Raw genomic sequence first — 19,431 nt, forward strand, 5'->3', positions numbered from 1 at the left:
AGGACAACATAGTGGACTACTACTTGGTGATAGTGCATATGGTCAGAGTAACTATTTATTCACACCACATCTAAATCCCACAACAGCTGAGCAGCAAAGGTACAACAGAGCTAGTACTAGAGGGATGATCGAGCGTATGTTTGGAGTAAGGAAAACTCGATTCCAGTGCTTACGAAATACGCTTCGTTTCAAGCCAAGAAGATGCTGCAAAGTGATCATTGCTACAGCTGTGCTGCACAACTACCTGAAGCAGCATGGCTGTCCTGATCTGCTAATGGAAGATCAGGATGATGCAGATCCATGGTGGCAGAGGCAGCCAATGACCAGCGAGGACTTGCACACTGAGCTGCTTTCACAGTGCAGCACTTCAGCATTTAAATATGGAATGTATTCATTATGGTATAGTTTTGCTTGCATACTGTTTCTGTACAAAATTACAATAATGTAGCAAAAGTAAACGAGTGAACCAAGGCTGGTTAAAATGTAGTTTGTGATGATTAATACTCACTCACGCCAAATGACAATACATCTATTTTTATTTTTCACAATTCCTCATATTCACCATGGCTACTGGTATGCAGAATTATTTTGGAGCATAGCCCTCTCTCCCAATTTCATATCCTGTTCAACCTCTAGAATTCTCATTTTCATTTCATGTTCTTCTTTTAAATATTCAATTTTACGCTCATTAAATTCTCTGGCTAACTTTTCATGCATAGTTATCTTTTTTGGTCTCTGTTGGATGGTAGCAGCTTCATCTCCCAGGGGTGCCATAGCAGATGTGGAGGGTTCAGGCTCATTGTGAACTGGCTCTTGATTGGTTTCCTTTGGAAAAAAAGACCTCTGTTTCAAACTCAAATCAACTAATATGGTCCTGTAACCAATTTACTTCCTAAGGTATATTTACCATTTGTGCTCAGTTCTCGATGTTCACTGTCCAAATGGTCATTGTCTGGTATACCATCCAGAGGTTGCTGGTGCTCTATTATACCAGACAGCAAGTCACCCAATTCATTAACATGTGTCCTTTATTGGTGGTCCACCACCTGTAATAAATCGCTCTCTTCTGCTTGCTGCATTCTCTTTTTTTAATCCCAGTTTAATGTTCTTCCATAGAACCTTTGAAGGCAGATATCGTTCATTAGTTTTCTTTTTTGATGTCACAAAAATAGTAATATGGGAAATCTGAAATACTGGTACTGATAAGGCATAATAAAAATAAGTTTGTCTCCTGATAATTTAGGTCATGGTGGAGAAATGATTTTATTTTATATTTCTTTCCCCCTCACATATAGGTATGGATTTTCCTTTGTGCAACATATCTTACTCTACCACCATGTTTAACATGCATATGCCCCTTTAAAACAGGTTACTATCCTTTTAAACAGGATATTCATTCAATGTGAATGCTACAAGCAGCAGGAGTATTGTATTTGGGTAGGCCATAAATAAGCAGGGTATAGGCAACAGGAAACAAACACATATTTTTGTGCCTAATAATGAAGATTAACTCACCTGCAGTTGTTGTACTGTTCTTGTGGTGACATCTTCATTTGCATTGAGTTCATTGCCAATTGCAGTCCAAGCACTTCTTTTCTTCTGTTCAATAGCAGCAGTATGGATTTTGCTTTGAACTGGATGGTTCGATACAATTCGTTTTAGTAGTGTTTTTTCATGCTCATTATAATTTTTGGAATTCTCTTTGCCTCTGCCATTGTGTTGTCTCAGAATCCACTGCAACAATGGTGTTTCATACTCCATTTCAGGTTTTCATGAGCACAATTGGACCAACAGCCTGTGCTTCCACTTAGTCTAATGAGGCTTGAACCAGGTGTTCTCATTAAGCTTACTCCAGAACTCAATAGTCTCAGACTAACTAAGTAAAATGTATGACATGTTCATGCAAGCCACTTAAATAGCCAGGATTAACTAGTCTGATTTAGGCCTACTCCAGTCTTGATTTAAGCCCTGTCTCCGAAACCAGCCCAAAATGTTTTAAAAATTGCTATTTTTATGTTCACCTAAAACTCCATGAGCATATCAATATCAAACTTTCTACATTAGACTTAAGGGTTCACAGAGTTACAGAAAAAAGTACAGTCTCCAGAAAATTGCTGTCATTTCTCGTCACATCCATAACGCAGGTGTTTTTGTAATAATTTTGTGCCCGAGAAATATTTTTTGCAAAAAATTGTTTTCCTCCTTTCTACCCATTGAGTACTTTCAGAATATGCATGACTAATTTAAATATTGTAAGAAGCTTTGTTTTACTGATACATTTTTCTTGTCATTTTGAGTACAAATGTCACATCCATAACTCTGGAATTGCCCAGCAACAAGTCTCTAAGCAAGAGTCATTGTGATCCTTGAGGAAACTAGCATTGGGTTCAGCAAACCATTCCTAAGTACCGTTGTACTCCCCCTCAATATGTATTATGATTACGGCCTTGATGTAAGCTACATAAAAAATTAGCATCTCCCTAAAGCATGACTGGACAGTTCAGAAATGGTCAAATGTGTGTTCAAACCTATAGTCTTTTTCACAGATCACATCCTTAGGATGTAAGCTTTCAGAAAACACAGGGTTTAGGTGGTTGAATTAGTTTCCCTAAATGGCACAGCCCAATTTATTATGCATGGGCAGCATACTAATACGGAGAGAAGGACGTGTCTCTTGTCTCATTAGATAACATCCTGAGGGTATAAGCTTTCAGAGGATATCTGGTTTTAATGGTTGAATCAGTTTTGCCTTCACAGACTAACATGTAACTAGCTAGCAATGAAATTCTGCGAATTGGCAAAATTACACGTTGAGCAACCTTGTTTCATTTGGAAGACAATTCTGAAATAAAGGGTTTTTCTTTCTTCTTCTTTTCGGTCTTTAGAAAAACTAGCATGTTTTCTTTTGTAGCTACTTGGAAAAACCATCCTTGTCATCTGTCTCTTTCTGCCTGAAACAGACGCCTAGGTCTGAACACGGCCAAAAGCACAACATATTTCAGACCCAGATTAAGAAATCAACAAATGTTGTTCCACTTGTAATGGGTAAACAAAGTATGGTATTGCCTAGTGCTAGATGTAGGTAAAAAGCTTGCTTATCTCAGAGCTGCCAACTGTTACGGTTTCGCCGTGTAACACACGCATTTCAACCATTTGGCGGGGGGCGAGTTACCAAATATCTCACACCAAGGTTTTTTGAAAGTTGGCAGCCCTGTTATCTAGCTAGCTAACATAATGTTTGCATAAGGATCTTTGTGACTTAACTAATGCTATTATTGTCAGAAAATGTCTCATAAGGGTGCTTTGGCCACTAAAGGGAAAACTTGGGAAAAAGTTACTTTCCTCTTCCTCAAAAAAAAACCTCCTTATGTCCATCTCGTCTGTGGAACAGTCATCTCTGAAGTGCTAGCTGCAAGTGCGATGCGTCTATCAGAGAGTATGGGAGTTGAATCTGTGTGCGTGATGCTGTTTGTCTAGAAAACGCGGAGTGGAATTCTATTGCTATGGGTATTCTCCCTAATGATAAAGTGGAACGGATTTGATTGTGAAGCAATGGAAAGATCACTGGACTAGTAGACCAGTCATTCACTAATATTTTGATAGCAAATGTGGGGGGGTCCAAACGACTTTTTTTTGGACCCCCCCAAGTTACATTGCGGTGACGCCCATGCATGTAGCCTTAATTACAATATTAAATAACGTAGGGTAGCCTACCGTTGGAGACAACCACTACGCCTCATTCAGCCAGTTTAAACGGCTGCTAGATGACGCTGTTCATTTTCAATGTGCCGATAGTTCGGCTCTTTGGGCCGGCACAATCCGGAAGAAACCTAGCCTGGCTGCCAGCTCCAACTTCTCCCCGCCCACTAAAAAATTTGGTCGGGAAGTTGGGTCTGGAGGGTCTCGTATTTAGCCTGGCTGCCAACCCAACTTCTCCCCGCCCACAAAAAAATTTGGTCGGGAAGTTGGGTCTGGAGGGTCTCGTATTGGGGACAACTAGGCTACAGAAAATCAGAATCGGGACGGACCAATGAAATTGCCAGGGCGGGCTTTATACTATGATGGACAGATGATCAACAGTAACGTAATCAACAACGTCACGAAAGAGCGCTTGGGTTGAATTCGTTTTCAACAAACAACATATTACGTTGCTCTGATTGGTTGTAGGTCTATCCAATTGTGCGAAGAGGCATTTGTTTAACGAGTTCGGTTGAAACACGCCCCGTAGTCACAGCCCAACGGAGAGTTTTCAGACTCATATTCTGACTAGAATTATGAGTATGACAACGTCAGGCTAGAAGAAACCACCAAAGCTTCAGAAGGCATTGTTTGCCCATCCCTAGCAAATGTGTAATTGAGGGCCGAACTGCGGAGGGATCTTCTACACTACGGTATAGGCAAACATCAGCCATGCCCGTCGGGTCAATGTTAGCTAGTAGGGACATCAACATTTGTTTTCTGGGCACTGTATAGACCTACCTAGTCCGATGTTATGTTTCATTTAAATAAAATAACACAACACTCAAGTGCAGGGATTTATAATTATTACAATACGGATTTGGCTAAATAATAATGACTGATAGAGGAAACTCGAGCGATGCCTGGTGCTGCTTCCCTGGCAATGTGTTATTTGTCTTTAAAGGTCACATGACATGAACACTTCACTTTTTTTATTTAACATAAAATTATTTAACATTAATATGAGTTCCCCTATCCTGCCTTTGGTCCCCCAGTGGCTCGAATTTTCGATAGGTGTAAACCAAGCCCTGGGTGTTCTTCTCCGCCTTTGAGAAAATGAAGGCTCAATTGCTCTGTTTGAAAATCTCCTCCTTGTGACGTCACAAAGTGCCAGGCCTCTCTGCTTTGCCCGCCCAGCTAATCTGGCCCGCCCATGAAAATGTGAGTTACAATCGTGCAAAGGCAATTGCGATATCGTTTTTTTCCTGGAGAGACATCATGGCTATCAAACGAACGAAGCAGAACAGTTGCTCAGTATTTGGGTGTACAAATCAAAACAAAAGTATTTTTTTAGTTCCTTCATCCAAGCCTCTGCACAACCAGTATCTTAATTTTATTTTCGCTGGAAATGCGCCGACACAACTTCCCAAAGTTTTGTATTTCTCCGCCAAACATTTCAGCCACTACTGTTTCCTCAACTTGAGCCAACACAAAGCTGGCCTTGCTGAAATTAAATTCTGGATCATTACTAACTCTCCTTGGTCAAGCTACAAACCTTGGACTAGTAAGTTAACGCTATATCATTTTGTTGCTTTACTGTATATGGTTACCTAGCTTGCTACCCTTAGAATGTTGTGTCTGTAACATTAGCTCTGCAGCTAACAGCTGAGTTACTGTTGCTAATGTAAAGGTAGATGGCATCAAGTGTGTGTGTGAATACAAACGCTGTAACGCCAGTGTTGTACACTTCTTTGTTATTTAGATAACGGTTCTGCTGTTGGTGTTATGGCGCGCGATATCCGCCTTTCTACTCATTGAAATTACTATGAGTGTGCACCCCTGCAAACCAGGGTGATCAGATGAGAATGGCTAAATTCGAGGCATCTTACAGCAACGGGGGCTACGAGCCCAGTGGCGGTTCTGGCACATTGTGCGCCCAGGGCGAGTTTATCACTTGCACCCCCCCCCCCCCCCCCCCCCCCCCCGGGAGGAAGAAATCGTGTACCGCCCCCTACCCCGTCGGCCGCCCCCCGACAGCAACCTCAGAACGAGCACCGCTACTACCTGGCTGCGACAAACGAAAACGAAACTGCTGCATGGCAAGCAGGGGTGCCTGCAGCTGCCTGAAGGGGGCGCCGATATGCCAATTCCCCGCAAACTGAAATGATCGATAAGAGAAAACCGCGCAGAGATTTCTTTTTTTTTTACATGCTCGGATGCGATACATCCGTTGTAAACATTAGCGCATGTTGCCGCCCCTCTCCTCCTCATTAGCATTTAAAGCTACAGACACAGAAACAGCGCGTTTTGAGGAAAGCTCATTGTGGGACTGCTCGTAGTGGCTGTAATTATGCACCAAGGCTGAATTTCGGGAAAGATACTTCAGATACAGTAATAGGGAACCACTAAGGCCCATATAAAAGCATCCAAAAACAGCATATCATGTGACCTTTAAAGAGTCAATTGCAAGAAAGTTTCCCAGTGCATTGGTCGTTAACATGACAAACAAGGTTACCATATTCGGTACCGACTATTGTGTTGGGATGTTGTTACCTTTTGGATCAACAGGAGGATTGTCGAAATTTGGAGAAATACTCAAAATAATAATTGTGCATGAAAGCCCTGTCTTTGTTCTGAAGTTGCTGAGTGGGTGGTACCATGAGCACTTGAGAAGCTTCAAAGTAGAGCCCACAGCCAAGATCGTAGTCATTCAGCACGCAGAAATGAAAGATGCACACCCTTTGGCTGCATACAATACAGCAGATGGTCGAATGGTGTCCCTAAAACACTTCATTTGCACATCAGAGTAGGTAGGTTTTAGACTTCATTGAATTATTCTGTTATCATGCCATAACAATCATGTGTGTCTAACATTGTTTACATTTCAAATTTTAACATACTACAATTTTTTGTCTTTCTTTCTCGCTACAGGTGATGACAACACATACTCCAAACATGTCAGTTGTGTTGCGAGTCATTCTTGAAGAACATCCGTCCGTCCGTCATCTACCGCTTGTCCGGGGGTCGGGTCGCGGGGGCAGCGACCTAAGCAGGGAGGCCCAGGCTTCCCTCTCCCCGGCCACTTCCACCAGCTCTTCCTGGGGGACCCTGAGGCGTTCCCAGGCCAGCCGAGAGACATAGTCCCTCCAGCGTGTCCTGGGTCTTCCCCGGGGCCTCTTCCCAGTGGGACGTGCCCGGAACACCTCACCAGGGAGGCGTCCAGGAGGCATCCTTATCAGATGCCCGAGCCACCTCAGCTGGCTTCTCTCGACGCGGAGGAGCAGCGGTTCTACTCTGAGCCCCTCCCGGATGATCAAGTTTCTCACCCTATCTCTAAGGGAGAGCCCGGACACCCTGCGGAAAAAGCTCATTTCGGCTTGTATTCGCGATCTTGTTCTATCGGTCACTACCCATAGTTCGTGACCATAGGTGAGGGTAGGAACGTAGATCGACTGGTAAATAGAGAGATTCGCCTTTCGACTCAGCTCCTTCTTCACCACGACGGACCGATGCAGAGCCCACATCACTACGGACGCCGCACTGATCCGCCTGTCGATCTCGCGCTCCATTCTTCCCTCACTCGTGAACAAGACCCCGAGATACTTGAACTCCTCCGCTTGGGACAAGATCTCCTCCCCGACCCAGAGATGGCACTCCACCCTTTTCCGGTCGATAACCATGGCCTCAGATTTGGAGGTGCTGATTCGCATTCCAGCCGCTTCACATTCGGTTGCGAACCGCTCCAGTGAGAGCTGAAGGTCACGGCCCGATGAAGCCAACAGGACCACATCATCTCCAAAAAGGTGCGACCCGATCCTGAGGTCACCAAACCGGACCCCCTCAACGCCCTGGCTGCACCTAGAAATTCTGTCCATATAAGTAATAAACAGAATCGGTGACAAAGGGCAGCCCTGGCGGAGTCCAACCCCCACCGGAAACAAGTTCGACTTACTACCGGCAATGCGGACCAAACTCTGGCACCGGTCGTACAGGGACTGGACAGCCCAGATCAGGAAATCCGGTACCCCGTACTCTCGGAGTACCCCCCACATGAGCCCCCGAGGGACACGGTTGAACGCCTTTTCCAAATCCACAAAACATGTGTAGACTGGTTGGGCAAACTCCCATGTAGCCCCTTTTTAAAGAGGGGAACCACCACCCCGTCTGCTAGTCCAGAGGCACTGTCCCCGATGTCCACGCGATGTTGCAGACTCGTGTCAACCAAGACAGCCCTACAACATCCAGAGCCTTAAGGAACTCCAGGCGGACCTCATCCACCCCAGGGGCCCTGCCACCGCGGAGCTTTTCAACCACCTCGGCGACCTCAGCCCCAGAGATAGAAGGGCCCCCCCCGATGTCCCCAGACTCTGCCTCCACGTCGGAAAGCGTCTTGGTGGAATTAAGGAGGTCTTCAAAGTATTCCTTCCACTGATCCAGGACGTCCCCCGTCGAGGTCAGCAGCGCACCATCCCCACCGTATACAGTGTTGACAGAGCACTGCTTCCCCCTTCTGAGTCGCCGGATGGTGGTCCAGAACCTTTTTGAAGCCGTTCGGAAGTCATTCTCCATGGCCTCGCCAAACTCCTCCCATGCCCGGGTTTTTGCCTCCGCGACCGCCAAAGCCGCGTTCCGCTTGGCCTGCCGGTACACATCAGCTGCCTCTGGAGTCCTACCAGCCAATAAATTCAGATAGGCCTCCTTCTTCAGCTTGACGGCATCCCTCACCTCTGCCAGCGAGGTGACGTTCCACGTCCCTAAAGCTAGCTTCTGCAGCCGAGGATCGGACCGCCAAGGCAGGGGCAACTGAGAACCATTGTTATTTTTCTTCATCGTAGGTTTTTGAAGAACATGATATACGAAAAATAAAGCTTCCATCCGGAATTCCAAATACGGTGGAAGATCTTGTTTCAATCATCGTTGAAACATTCCAATTACATGGAGAGTTTGGATTATTGTACGAGGACCAAGATTTTGGAAACCAAGTTTTCAGTGTCACCTCAACAGCCGACCTGTACGACAAGGCCACTGTGAAAATTGTAAGAAAAGAGCCTCTGATCACCCTTGACCTGTGTCCACTAGATGAATCGTGTCTGTCCTCTACCCTGAGTTCAGCAGACAGCTACCCTGCAGATAATAGTTAAGTAAACACCAATGCTGTAGATGACTCTGCATCATCCATTTCACAAGACACCATTCTTCTCCCTGAGTCATGCCGCTCTGCTCCATGGGCAGTGACGTTTTCCCGCGATGTTGAACTTATCCTCGCAGAGGCAAACAAGACATATCATGCCAATGGAACACACTTCCATGATGACAGTGTTAAATCAGCAATAATGCAAGACCTTGCCAAAGCCATATTCTCTTACTCAGCCTACCCTTCAAGTCAGCAAATTTGCTCAGTGGCTGAAGCCCTTGTTGAGAAGTTTCCATGCCTTAAGGAGCTTGGGTCCTTTGCAGGGATGTATGGTTGGCAGCAACGCCTCAAGTATAAGATGCACAACTACCCTGCCAAGCTGGCAAATATGCCTATCCTGAAATAGAAGTAAACACATTAAAGAGGAAGCAAATGAGCGATGCAGCCCCAGCCCAAAATGTTAAAAGGCCCAAAAAAGCTGAGGTGAACTATCTTCCTCCCCACCCTGTTGGAGAAAATGATGACACGTTGGAGAAAGAGAGGCTTGAGTTAATTGAAGAAAGGAAAAAGAGGAACATAATAATAGAATTTAAAACCTTTTCAATGCGAAGAGTGGAGGTGGTGACCCTCAGCCCAGCTGTCAGTGTATTCAAAGAGAGGTGGCCTGGATTATTCAGTGAGGCTCAAGTAAAAATGTTTTGTTAATATTTTTCAGTTCATCTCATTTGTCTACTTAAACTTTGTTTTGGGGCTTTTAGAATTGGTAACTATCATTGAGAAAGTTGTGTGAATTGAGAATGGCCGGGTTTCCCAGATTCGTTAAGAAGCTCTTAACGCTCAGCGCTTCTTAACAACGTTCTAAGAGCGTTCTGGGAACCTGGGAAACCCGGCCGATGTTCCTTTACTCATTTCCTAGATCAAAGAAGAGTTCCGATGTATAACAATTTCCCTGGAACAGACGTTCATGCTGAAGCTTGATGGGTACACACCACGTCTTCTGCAGTTGATGCGGGCCAAAGGAGGAACTGCTGGTACCAGGATGCTAAATCATTTGAACACTGTTTATGAGGTATAGTTGTTTTTTCACAAAAAGTGTTAAGAATTTGCAGATATAAGTTAAGTCACTAAAATGCATCTATTTACAGTCCCAATATGTCGAGCAAAAGAGGGATGCAGTTGTCTGTTGCCTAACTGAGTACCTTGGGGAACGTAAAGAGGAGCTCTTCCAAAGACTGCCAGGTATGGTATTAAATTATCGATCGACTAAGGTATCACATGGCTTGCCGTGATGTAATTGTTTAGTCTTGGATACCAGTCACACATGGATATATATGCGTAGATATGTCATCGGCCACTGGTGTTTATTGGAGTGATATGTCAGCAATGTGGCCATTTTAGGACTGACATGCCACGCCTCCGCAAGTGTTGTTTTTGTGTCTTTTTTTAAGATGGAGGACGTACATGAGGGCCACATGGACCAAACAATGAAGGTCCTTGTGATCCACAATCCAGCAGGTGAGGAGGATCCAGCAGAAGTGTCAATTGTAATAGAGGGAAACCAAGTGCACACGTGTGGATACCGAACCAAGGCATGTGTGCTGTTGATGGGCTTGATCTACGCCCTCAACCTTGAGTATCCGAAGAAGCTCAAGTATACTTTTGAAGTGTTTCAGAAACTTTTTTGGGAGCTTGATGGAGCAAAACTGCTCAAGAAGGTCCAGAGCGTCAAATAAGCTACTGATTGCAGCACAGACTATTTTCTTCTTCGTCCCAAAGGACTTTTTGGATCTTGGAACTTGCGTTTGATTTTCTTCTATCTTAAATGGGTTAGAAATGTACCTCATTGCCTATGTAAAAGCATGTCTCTCGAAATGAGTTTAAGTGAACCTTGAGTTAAATGCACAAAACTCACATTTGAAGTGTTAACAATGTTTTGTGATTCAGTTTTCCAGTTTAGTTGAAACTGTTGGTCAATAAGACCGTGTTTACTATAGGACTGAATAGTTGTATTTGTCATTGTTCAGATACACAACGAAATCTGCTTGTGCAACCACAAAAAAAAACTAAAAACTAATGCTTACATACACCCTTCAACCACACTAGAGCACATTGAAGCATGCTTGCAACCCCACACTCAAACATGAATATATTAACAACATAAATTGGGAGATCATCAAGACATCATATATATTATATTATTTGGAAATACATCAAATGGATTGCACATATAATTTACTTGAATGTGGAGAGGGCTTTTTTTGAACATTTGATTGAATACAAAAAAATGTGTTCAATCATATCCTGTGTCTGACAATATTTTTTTAGGTACAGCTTACTTTCCCTGAATAAGTAATGGTTAATAAGTCATATAGTTTGATTGTTAATAACAATTATTAGGTATTAAATGGTTACAATCTAGAGTTAATATTACCTACTTTTTGTAAGTAATCAGTTGTATAAAGTATTGATAAATGTTAGGTAGACTTTACCTAATTTCTTTTAGTGTATCATAGTTGTAAAATGTAGGTACACTTTACTTTAAACATGTGGTGAAATCTACATAAACAAACAGAGTGCAAATTGTTACCTCACATTTATTGAGTAGATTCTATAGGTTGTTTTTACAGTGTTGTTGGTTCGATTCCCGGCCATGCAAAATGATGTTGTGTCCTTGGGCAAGGCACTTCACCCTACTTGCCCCGGGGAGAATGTCCCTGTACTTACTTTAAGTCTGCTAAATGAATACATGTAAATGTAAAAGCCAGATGTAAAAGTTTGGAAAATGCTCTTTTACTCAATTATACCTCACAATATTTCAGAAATGCTATTGTACACAATTTTATTGCGTGGGCTGTTATAATGTTAGACAGGAATTAGAAAAGGGGACTTTGATTGTGAAGGAGGAAGTCGTGTGCGGTGAGTAGAGACAATAAAGTGTGGCTGGCCGATTCAAGGAGTCACGGAGCCCTGTAGTCTGTCCGTGTCACTAATTATTATATATTATAAGCCTTCAACAACGATCGGTTACACTATTGTAAATCCAATGATCATAACAACCCCCACCCATGCCGTCATCTCCTTTTATTAAGCTTACCATATTGTAATCAGAAATGGTTTAGCTTACCATTTTCAAAATAGATGAAAACTATCAAAGTCATATAATTTGATTAGTTTTGCTAATATGGAAAATGCATTTATTAGTTATGTTTATCCGTTTACAAAACATATTTGCATTTTGCAATTACAATTATTGTTCCCACTATGTCATGACATAAGATTTGCGCTTACCAGTCAACACATACACGTGAAGCTAATGCATTTAATATAATTCACAAATATTTTTGTCATAATTTTTCACATAATTATAGACTACGATATATAAACTATACATATTTAGGTTAAATAAATGTTGTCTCAATGACATACTTGTTCAAGGGAATCCTTGCGACATCTACTGAAAGGTGAATTGCAGCCTTGAATGGCAGGGCGAAAGATTTCCAAATGTGATACAATATGTCATCAGTAAAGATGTATGCTCAAACAAGGGAAACACCACACTGCCACATCTATAGAGGATGTACTGAATGTCCTGCACTCCTGTGCACATACCCCTGCTCCATCCCCAGACAAACTAAAAATAACTCCACATGAGGTAACAATGGTAACATTGTTTATTTCCTGTGCTAATGTGTGGGCTGTGATTTTTATGTCCACCGCCATGTTACCCTTTACATATTAAGGGCATTGTGGGAAGGAGCTAGTAAGAACTGTGTACAGTGAGACTCTCGCCAAACTCACCTAGCAAAGCTTTATTGGAACCAATGACACAATTTTTATACCTTCTCTGGTTACGGTTTCTGCTGCATTCCTGGCCTTTCCACTCAGGTCGCTGACCATGCTGTCCACTGTGGCCTCGTGGCGCAGGAAGATAGGTCTTACTACACGGTTGTACAGAATCTGAGACCCGTTCCATGTTACTGGGGCCATGCACCACAACAAGAACAAGCACTAGACAAGAATAAGGAGAGACACAAGATAATACACTGAAAAACCAATCATTACTTGTCATTCTAATGGCAAAAAATAATACATTTATCTACACCAACTAGATCCTTTAATTTGATTCTTTGGCAAAGAGGCCTGAGGAGCTAGCCTGACGTTGTCAAACTCATAATTCTAGTCAGAATATGAGTCTGATAACTCCGTTGGGCTGTGAGTATGGGGCAAACAAATGCCTCTTCGCTCAATTGGATAGACCTACAACCAATCAGAGCAATGTAATATGTTGTTTGTTGAAAACGAATTTAACCCAAGCGCTCTTTGGTGACGTTGTTGATTACGTTACTGTTCATCATCTGTCCATCATCGTATAAAGCCCGGCCTGACAATAAATAGTTTTTCCCCAAACGAGCCACCCCAGACCCAACTTCCCGACACATTTTGTGGGCGGGGATAAGTTGGGCTGGCAACCAGGCTACTGAGGAGCACAAGCCTGAAGTTTTCAATGTGAACACATCTCAATTTGGTTGTGATGTAACTTAAATAGATTGATATTGGCCCGCCCTCTGTCTGAGTGGAGATTTGCAGAAGAGAGTTGTCTTATCCAACCCAACTGTTTGACATACAGTAAGAGAACACTGGTATGTTAGCTAACATCTTTGCCAGAATGATAGACAACATAGCATCAAAGTTTTTTTTTACAAATACAGAATTAGGCTATATTTTCGTAATTATATTATTGGTGAGGGTCTATCTTGTTTTGTGGGCATCATGGTAGGCTAGTTGATTTTGATTCATAAAAGGTTTTTACAGTCGCTATGACAAATTGCTTTGATGCCATTTTTTCAATCCTTCTAACAAGTTTCCTAAACTCTTGACGCATCAACACACCTACGACACACAATTGGCAAAACAGTTAATTTCATGCTCAAAATCACACATTGTAAACTAAACTCAAACACTAATTGACATAACACAAAAATTCCCCATCTCAGAGTAGCTTTATAGAATGTATGGTTACTGTATTGAAGACAGAAACATAATTGATGCAGTAAAGGCTTCATTTGCAACAGGACATTACTGCAAGAAATATGCAATATAGCTGCCATTTACAGTATTTCATTATCCTAGCTCAGGCCCTTCTCTGAGCGCCACCACGCATTCTAAATCCTCTCCATCTCCCTTGCCCTTGTCCCTCTCCCTAATGCAGGCAGCCCAAAGGGGTCCTCTTTACTGTATATACCATATGGTCATGCGATTAAAAGAACCTCAAAACCTGGGTGTTTCCTAGTTGGGAATCAGCTGTGATTTACAGTATTTGCATAACTTCAACCAGCTGTTTCTCAGTAGCAATGGAATAAAATACAGGGGATATATTTATGTTTCAATTCACAATATATACAGCTGTTCACTTTGACTTTGGCCAATAAGTTAGGTTTTGAACATGATGTTATCTGTTCTGACATACAGGGCCCTATCTTGCACCCAGCGCAATTGACTTAGTCAACAACGCAAGTGTCATTCCTAGTTTGCACTCGACGCAAAGCCGACTTTTCCCTCCACAGACGCACGTCGAAATGACTTTGCGCTCCCGTGGGCGGTTCAGCGAAAAAGGAGGCGTGTTCTGGCCCAAACGTTCCCTGGTGCTATCTTGCAGTTTCCGAAAAATTATTCCGCTACTGACCAGGAAAAACGTGGTCTAAAGTCAAAAGCACATTATTGAGATGCTATTTTAAGGGCGCAAGCTTGGTCCGTGCCCACTGCTAGCGAGTCCAGGGTCTTCTATCTGCGAAGCTACGTTACATTGTTTTGATTTATGGCGTGTTACATTTCTTCAATGATAATAAAAATATTTCCATAAGAAATGTCTATGTATGTGAACTTGATTTGTAACAACTGTGGCAATTTCCTCCCATGACTGTTTAACCAAAGCTAATTTGGTTAGGTTTCTTCTCCCATGCCCATCAGAATCAGAATTTGGTTTATTCGCCATGTAGCCTATGTTACAAAATTACGCAATTTACTGTGGCAGGAAGGTGCAAACAATAAACATATACGGGTATAAATTAAGTACAAAAGTACATTAGTTAAACCAATTCTAAGAACTAAACAATAAAAAAATCTGCCAGCCATCTGAGGGAGTCAGATCGATTCCCCGCCGTGCCATTTGACATTGTGTCCTTGAGCAAGGCACTTCACCCTACTTGCCTCGGGGGGAATGTCCCTGTACTTACTGTAAGTTGCTCTGCATAAGAGCGTCTGCTAAATGACTAAATAAACCGAATTCTGATTCTGATGGAGATGCGAGAAACAAAACCACCCAAATTAGTTTTGGTTAAACAGGGGTGGAAGGAAATTGCCACAATTGTTACAAATCAAGTTCACATACATGGAGATTTCTCACGAAAATATTTTTATAATCATTGAAGAAATGGAACAAACCATAAATCAAAACAATGTACGTTGCTTTGCAGAGAAAAGACCCTGGCCTCACCAGCAGTGCGCACGGATCAAGCTTGCGCCCTTAAAATAGCATTAGAATAACGCGCCATTGACTTTAGACCACGTTTTTCCTGGTCAGTGGCGGAATTGTTTTTCTGAAACTGCAAAATAGCACCAGGGAACGTTTGCGCCGGAACACGCCTCCTTTTTCACTGAACCGCCCACGGGAGCGCAAAGTCATTTCGATGTGCGTCTGTGGAGGAAAAAGTCGGCTTTGCGTCGAGTGCAAACTAGGAATGACACCTGCGTCGTTGACTAAGTCAATTGCGCTGGGTGCAAGATCGGGCCCTAAGTCTTTAACTGTTATATGTCAACAAGATTCAACAAAACATTTTCACCTGGCTATAACCAACGTTTAGATCTGTTTTGGTATTTATGAAAATTACCACATACCTAATTAGATTATGCACCATTTGCCCATGTTAACAAAAACATTCAAAATACTGTTTGTCTTAATGAAAGTAATCAACTCACTAATTTCATGGTAATATCTAAAGGTTAAAAACTTTAGCCTATTCACATGAGAAAAAGAATGAATAGGCATATGAATAGGCTATATTTGGGTCTTTTTCTAAACTTTCCCCTAATGGGATTCTTCTGGGCTTTTTTTTCCTTACTCAGGACATAGAGGATACAAAATCAGTTGAGTTTGCTTCTGTTGCAATTTGTTCTAGGTTGACCCCCATTGTGGCTTAAAATGACTGGACTAACAGTATATTTGTGCAAGATATCACCATATTAAAACAATGACTGAACTATTACATTGAACTCGCTTTTTTCTAGAGAACCATATCATGTCACATAGCAGCATCACTCAGATGATGGTGTAGTAATATGTCTAAAAGCCTTTTATTTAACAGTTCTTATATATACAACTGTTTTATATAAGGCTATGTACTGTATGAACTGTTTAAGAAAATCTTTTGTTTTATGATAGATGCAAAAATAGGCTTTATAAGCTGTGTATTGCACAGATCATAACTGTTACCAAGCATTAATATGATTCTACATAACAATTTTTCTCCTTATATAACAACACAGCTTACCTTGAAGGCATAGTAAAATGGGAACCAGTAGAGGAAAATATCTGAGAAGAATTCTCCCAGACTGAAGATTCCGTAGACCACCCAATACGTCAACCATTTTGTGTCATCCTCTTTGTTTTCGCTTTCAATGGCTTTAATTCTACAAAGAAATGGTAGAAACAACAACCAAAACTGTTATTTTACACTAAATTCTGGGTAGTGTACGTCGCTACAGGCACCAGTCAAACTCGCTAATTGCAAGCAAATTTTACCACTGTGCCATTGAGCGACGATCAAATAGTGTCTATGTTCATCTCTTTCCACCATTCCTTTATGTTGTCAAATGTTCCTACCTATCAAAGAACATAAAGTTAGTAAGCTATTACTACATTTGTATAAACAGCATGAACATCTATCCAATGCTATCCAATTACATCCAGAGACTTAAAAAGATAGGTCTGGATAGCTGTACCTTTAAGAAAATATTACATTACAGGAGCTGTGTTTGGTTTCATGGAATTTACAGTCCCATCTTAATTTAAATTCAGCCGGTAAAAAAAATACATCTGTCTGAACTGTGCTGTAATTAGATGTAACTCATTATGAATATTTTCAGAAGGTATACGGACAGGAAAACACATAATGGACATGGTCCATAACTCGGTGCATTGGCGTGCCACGCTTTGTAGTAGTAGCCATGTAGTTCCCTGACAACCCTCCTTGTAAGGTTTCATGAAAATTATTAAGTGTCCGTTCCTTTTATATTCTGTGTTGTGAGAAGTGTGCTGCATGGCAGGGCACTGGTCTCATACATATAAATCTATACTTGATAAAGGAACCAACATCTCATTTTGTAATTTGGGGAAAAAATCCTTTTAAGTGACTGAAGATGAATATGTTCCCTGTCAGGATTGGATGGGGTGGTAAACTCTGTCGTAGCTGCTCTGGATCCCTGTGTTTTGCCTGTCTGACCCAAGGCCGTATTCATAATACATATTAGGGGGGACACATCCCCCCCCCAATATTCAAATCTGGTCAAAATGTCCCCCCCATATATTGATATTAAAATATAAATGTGCCACGCTACGACAGGCAACCACGCACGCTGTCCGAAATTATCATAACAAAATTAATTCTTCCCCCCCAATGTTGACTCCATGGCTACGGCCTTGGTCTGACCCATCAAATTTGTATTAAGTTAGTCATAAAGTTTTTTTTACATTTGAAGAAGGAGTGCACCCTCACCATTTGCTTCTCAAAACAGCTCCCATTTTCAAATGAACTTCTGATGCAGGAAGAAATAGGAAAGGATGTAATACCAGTAACATTAACCTTTTGCTGAGTGAGTTGCAAATATTTCCAACGATCCCCACAGCGTAAGTAATTTTTCAGAAACATTAGCAAGCTAGCATTATTACATTTACATTTAGTCATTTAGCAGACAATACAGTAAATAGGTAATTCTCCCCGAGGAGAGTTTTATTTTTTCCCATTATCGTCCACCTAGTTCTCGACGCTCGTTAGCAATGTTACCAAAATGTCGTTATAATACAAATTAAAAACGTTAGGCCTATGTCACAGCATTATACTTTAATATATAGATACACACCTATATTATAACATTCCGGTATTGAAATCCAATCCGGATATGCCTAGAAATGTTACTTTCCTGTTAGCCAGGGGGTCCCATTATCGTCCACCCAACCACTTTCAATGGAGAATTGTCAGTTTGACGCTGCGGAAGGCAGATGCTACACATACGGTTTGAGAGCGTATTTACATACTCAAATCTCGAAGTAAGAAGCTGTAATTTGGTGTGCAGCATGTGTACATATCGATGAGTTACTTTCTTTCGTTGCTGCTGCATATCTTCTTTAAGGAATTAACGGAAGAAACGGTTGTGGACGATAATGGGGCCCCGAACGTTGGAGATTTAGAGTGGACGATAATAGGGCCCTTTACACTACAGATCTCAATGCGGAAACACGCTGTGTTTTTTCTATTTTCACTGCATTTTAATATAGCCTATAAATTGTGAATTTTAATATAACATTTTTAATGATTAATCGAAAATCGATCGTTAATTCTCCCGACGATCGATTAAGACAATTTAGTCGAATGCCCATCCCTAGTACCTGTGCCAAACAAAAATCACAACAGAAAACAAGAGCAGCCTACCTAGGAAAAAGTATGTGGTTACTGGATAGAAAATCAGAAGGATATGTAGGCTATCCTATATTATAAAGTCTATTTATCTCAGCTTTCGGAGGAAATTAGTAAAACTGCTTCGAAAGTTAGGGTGAGCCCTGTGCCCATAGTTGTCTGCAAGTTTCTTCACTGTGGGTTGCAGAGAAGTTAGTTTCGGCCCTGGAAACTAACGGCCTATATCGGCCTGTATCTATCAAACATACAATGTTTGATAGATACACATAAATGTATGACCATGCTTTGACCCGTCGAACGCAAAAATGTCATCGAGGGTAAACTCAGAATCCGTGATTTATCATGAATAATTTTGCATTAATTTGAGCGCAAATACAATTTTGGGACTAGTCTACATATATAATACAAACATTGTTTCACTCCTACATTTTTGGTAGCAACAATTCGTGTTTTCGTGACTGTGGTAGGGGCATGTCCCTATCATCCCTATTCAATTCTATGGCCAAACGCCGTTCCAAAGAAAACTGAATAAAAGCATTGTCTTTCGCATTTGACTGAAAAAAAAGCTTTAGAGGATGGTGGAAAAATCAAGTCAAATGCAAAAATTAATCAAGTGTGGCAAAAAGAAAACACACAAACCACCCCCCAAAACACCTCAACACCCCCTTTAAATTGTTTTGCTTCCAGCACCCCCTGATGTACTCTGAACTACCCCTGGGTAAGGTTCCGCCCCCTTTGAGAAACTGTCCATCATCTCCATGTAAATCATTTTTTATATTGAGTTGATATTTTTGAGTAGTCCACTAAATGACTATCTTTTCCTTTGGATTATTGCTTTAAAAGGGGGTTCAAAATAATCTTCACTAAATGGTCACTAAACCATGACTAAGGACAAGCTAATTCGATGGTACTGATAGTGTGTTATGACAT

General features: G+C 41.7%; 1 protein-coding gene across 1 annotated transcript in view; it reads right to left on the minus strand.

Annotated features, from left to right (window-relative positions):
- reep6 (receptor accessory protein 6) overlaps window positions 1-19,431 on the minus strand; it is an 86,915-nt gene that overhangs the window by 17,574 nt on the left and 49,910 nt on the right. The window contains exons 3-4 of the mRNA XM_047049993.1: window positions 16,360-16,498; window positions 12,652-12,820 (exon numbers count right to left, since the gene is read on the minus strand). Coding sequence (XP_046905949.1) covers window positions 12,652-12,820; window positions 16,360-16,498 — 308 coding nt within the window. The remainder of the gene's footprint in view (window positions 1-12,651; window positions 12,821-16,359; window positions 16,499-19,431) is intronic.

The sequence above is a fragment of the Hypomesus transpacificus genome, chromosome 26 (genome assembly GCF_021917145.1).
Source record: "Hypomesus transpacificus isolate Combined female chromosome 26, fHypTra1, whole genome shotgun sequence".
In the NCBI taxonomy this organism is placed as follows: Eukaryota; Metazoa; Chordata; class Actinopteri; order Osmeriformes; family Osmeridae; genus Hypomesus; species Hypomesus transpacificus.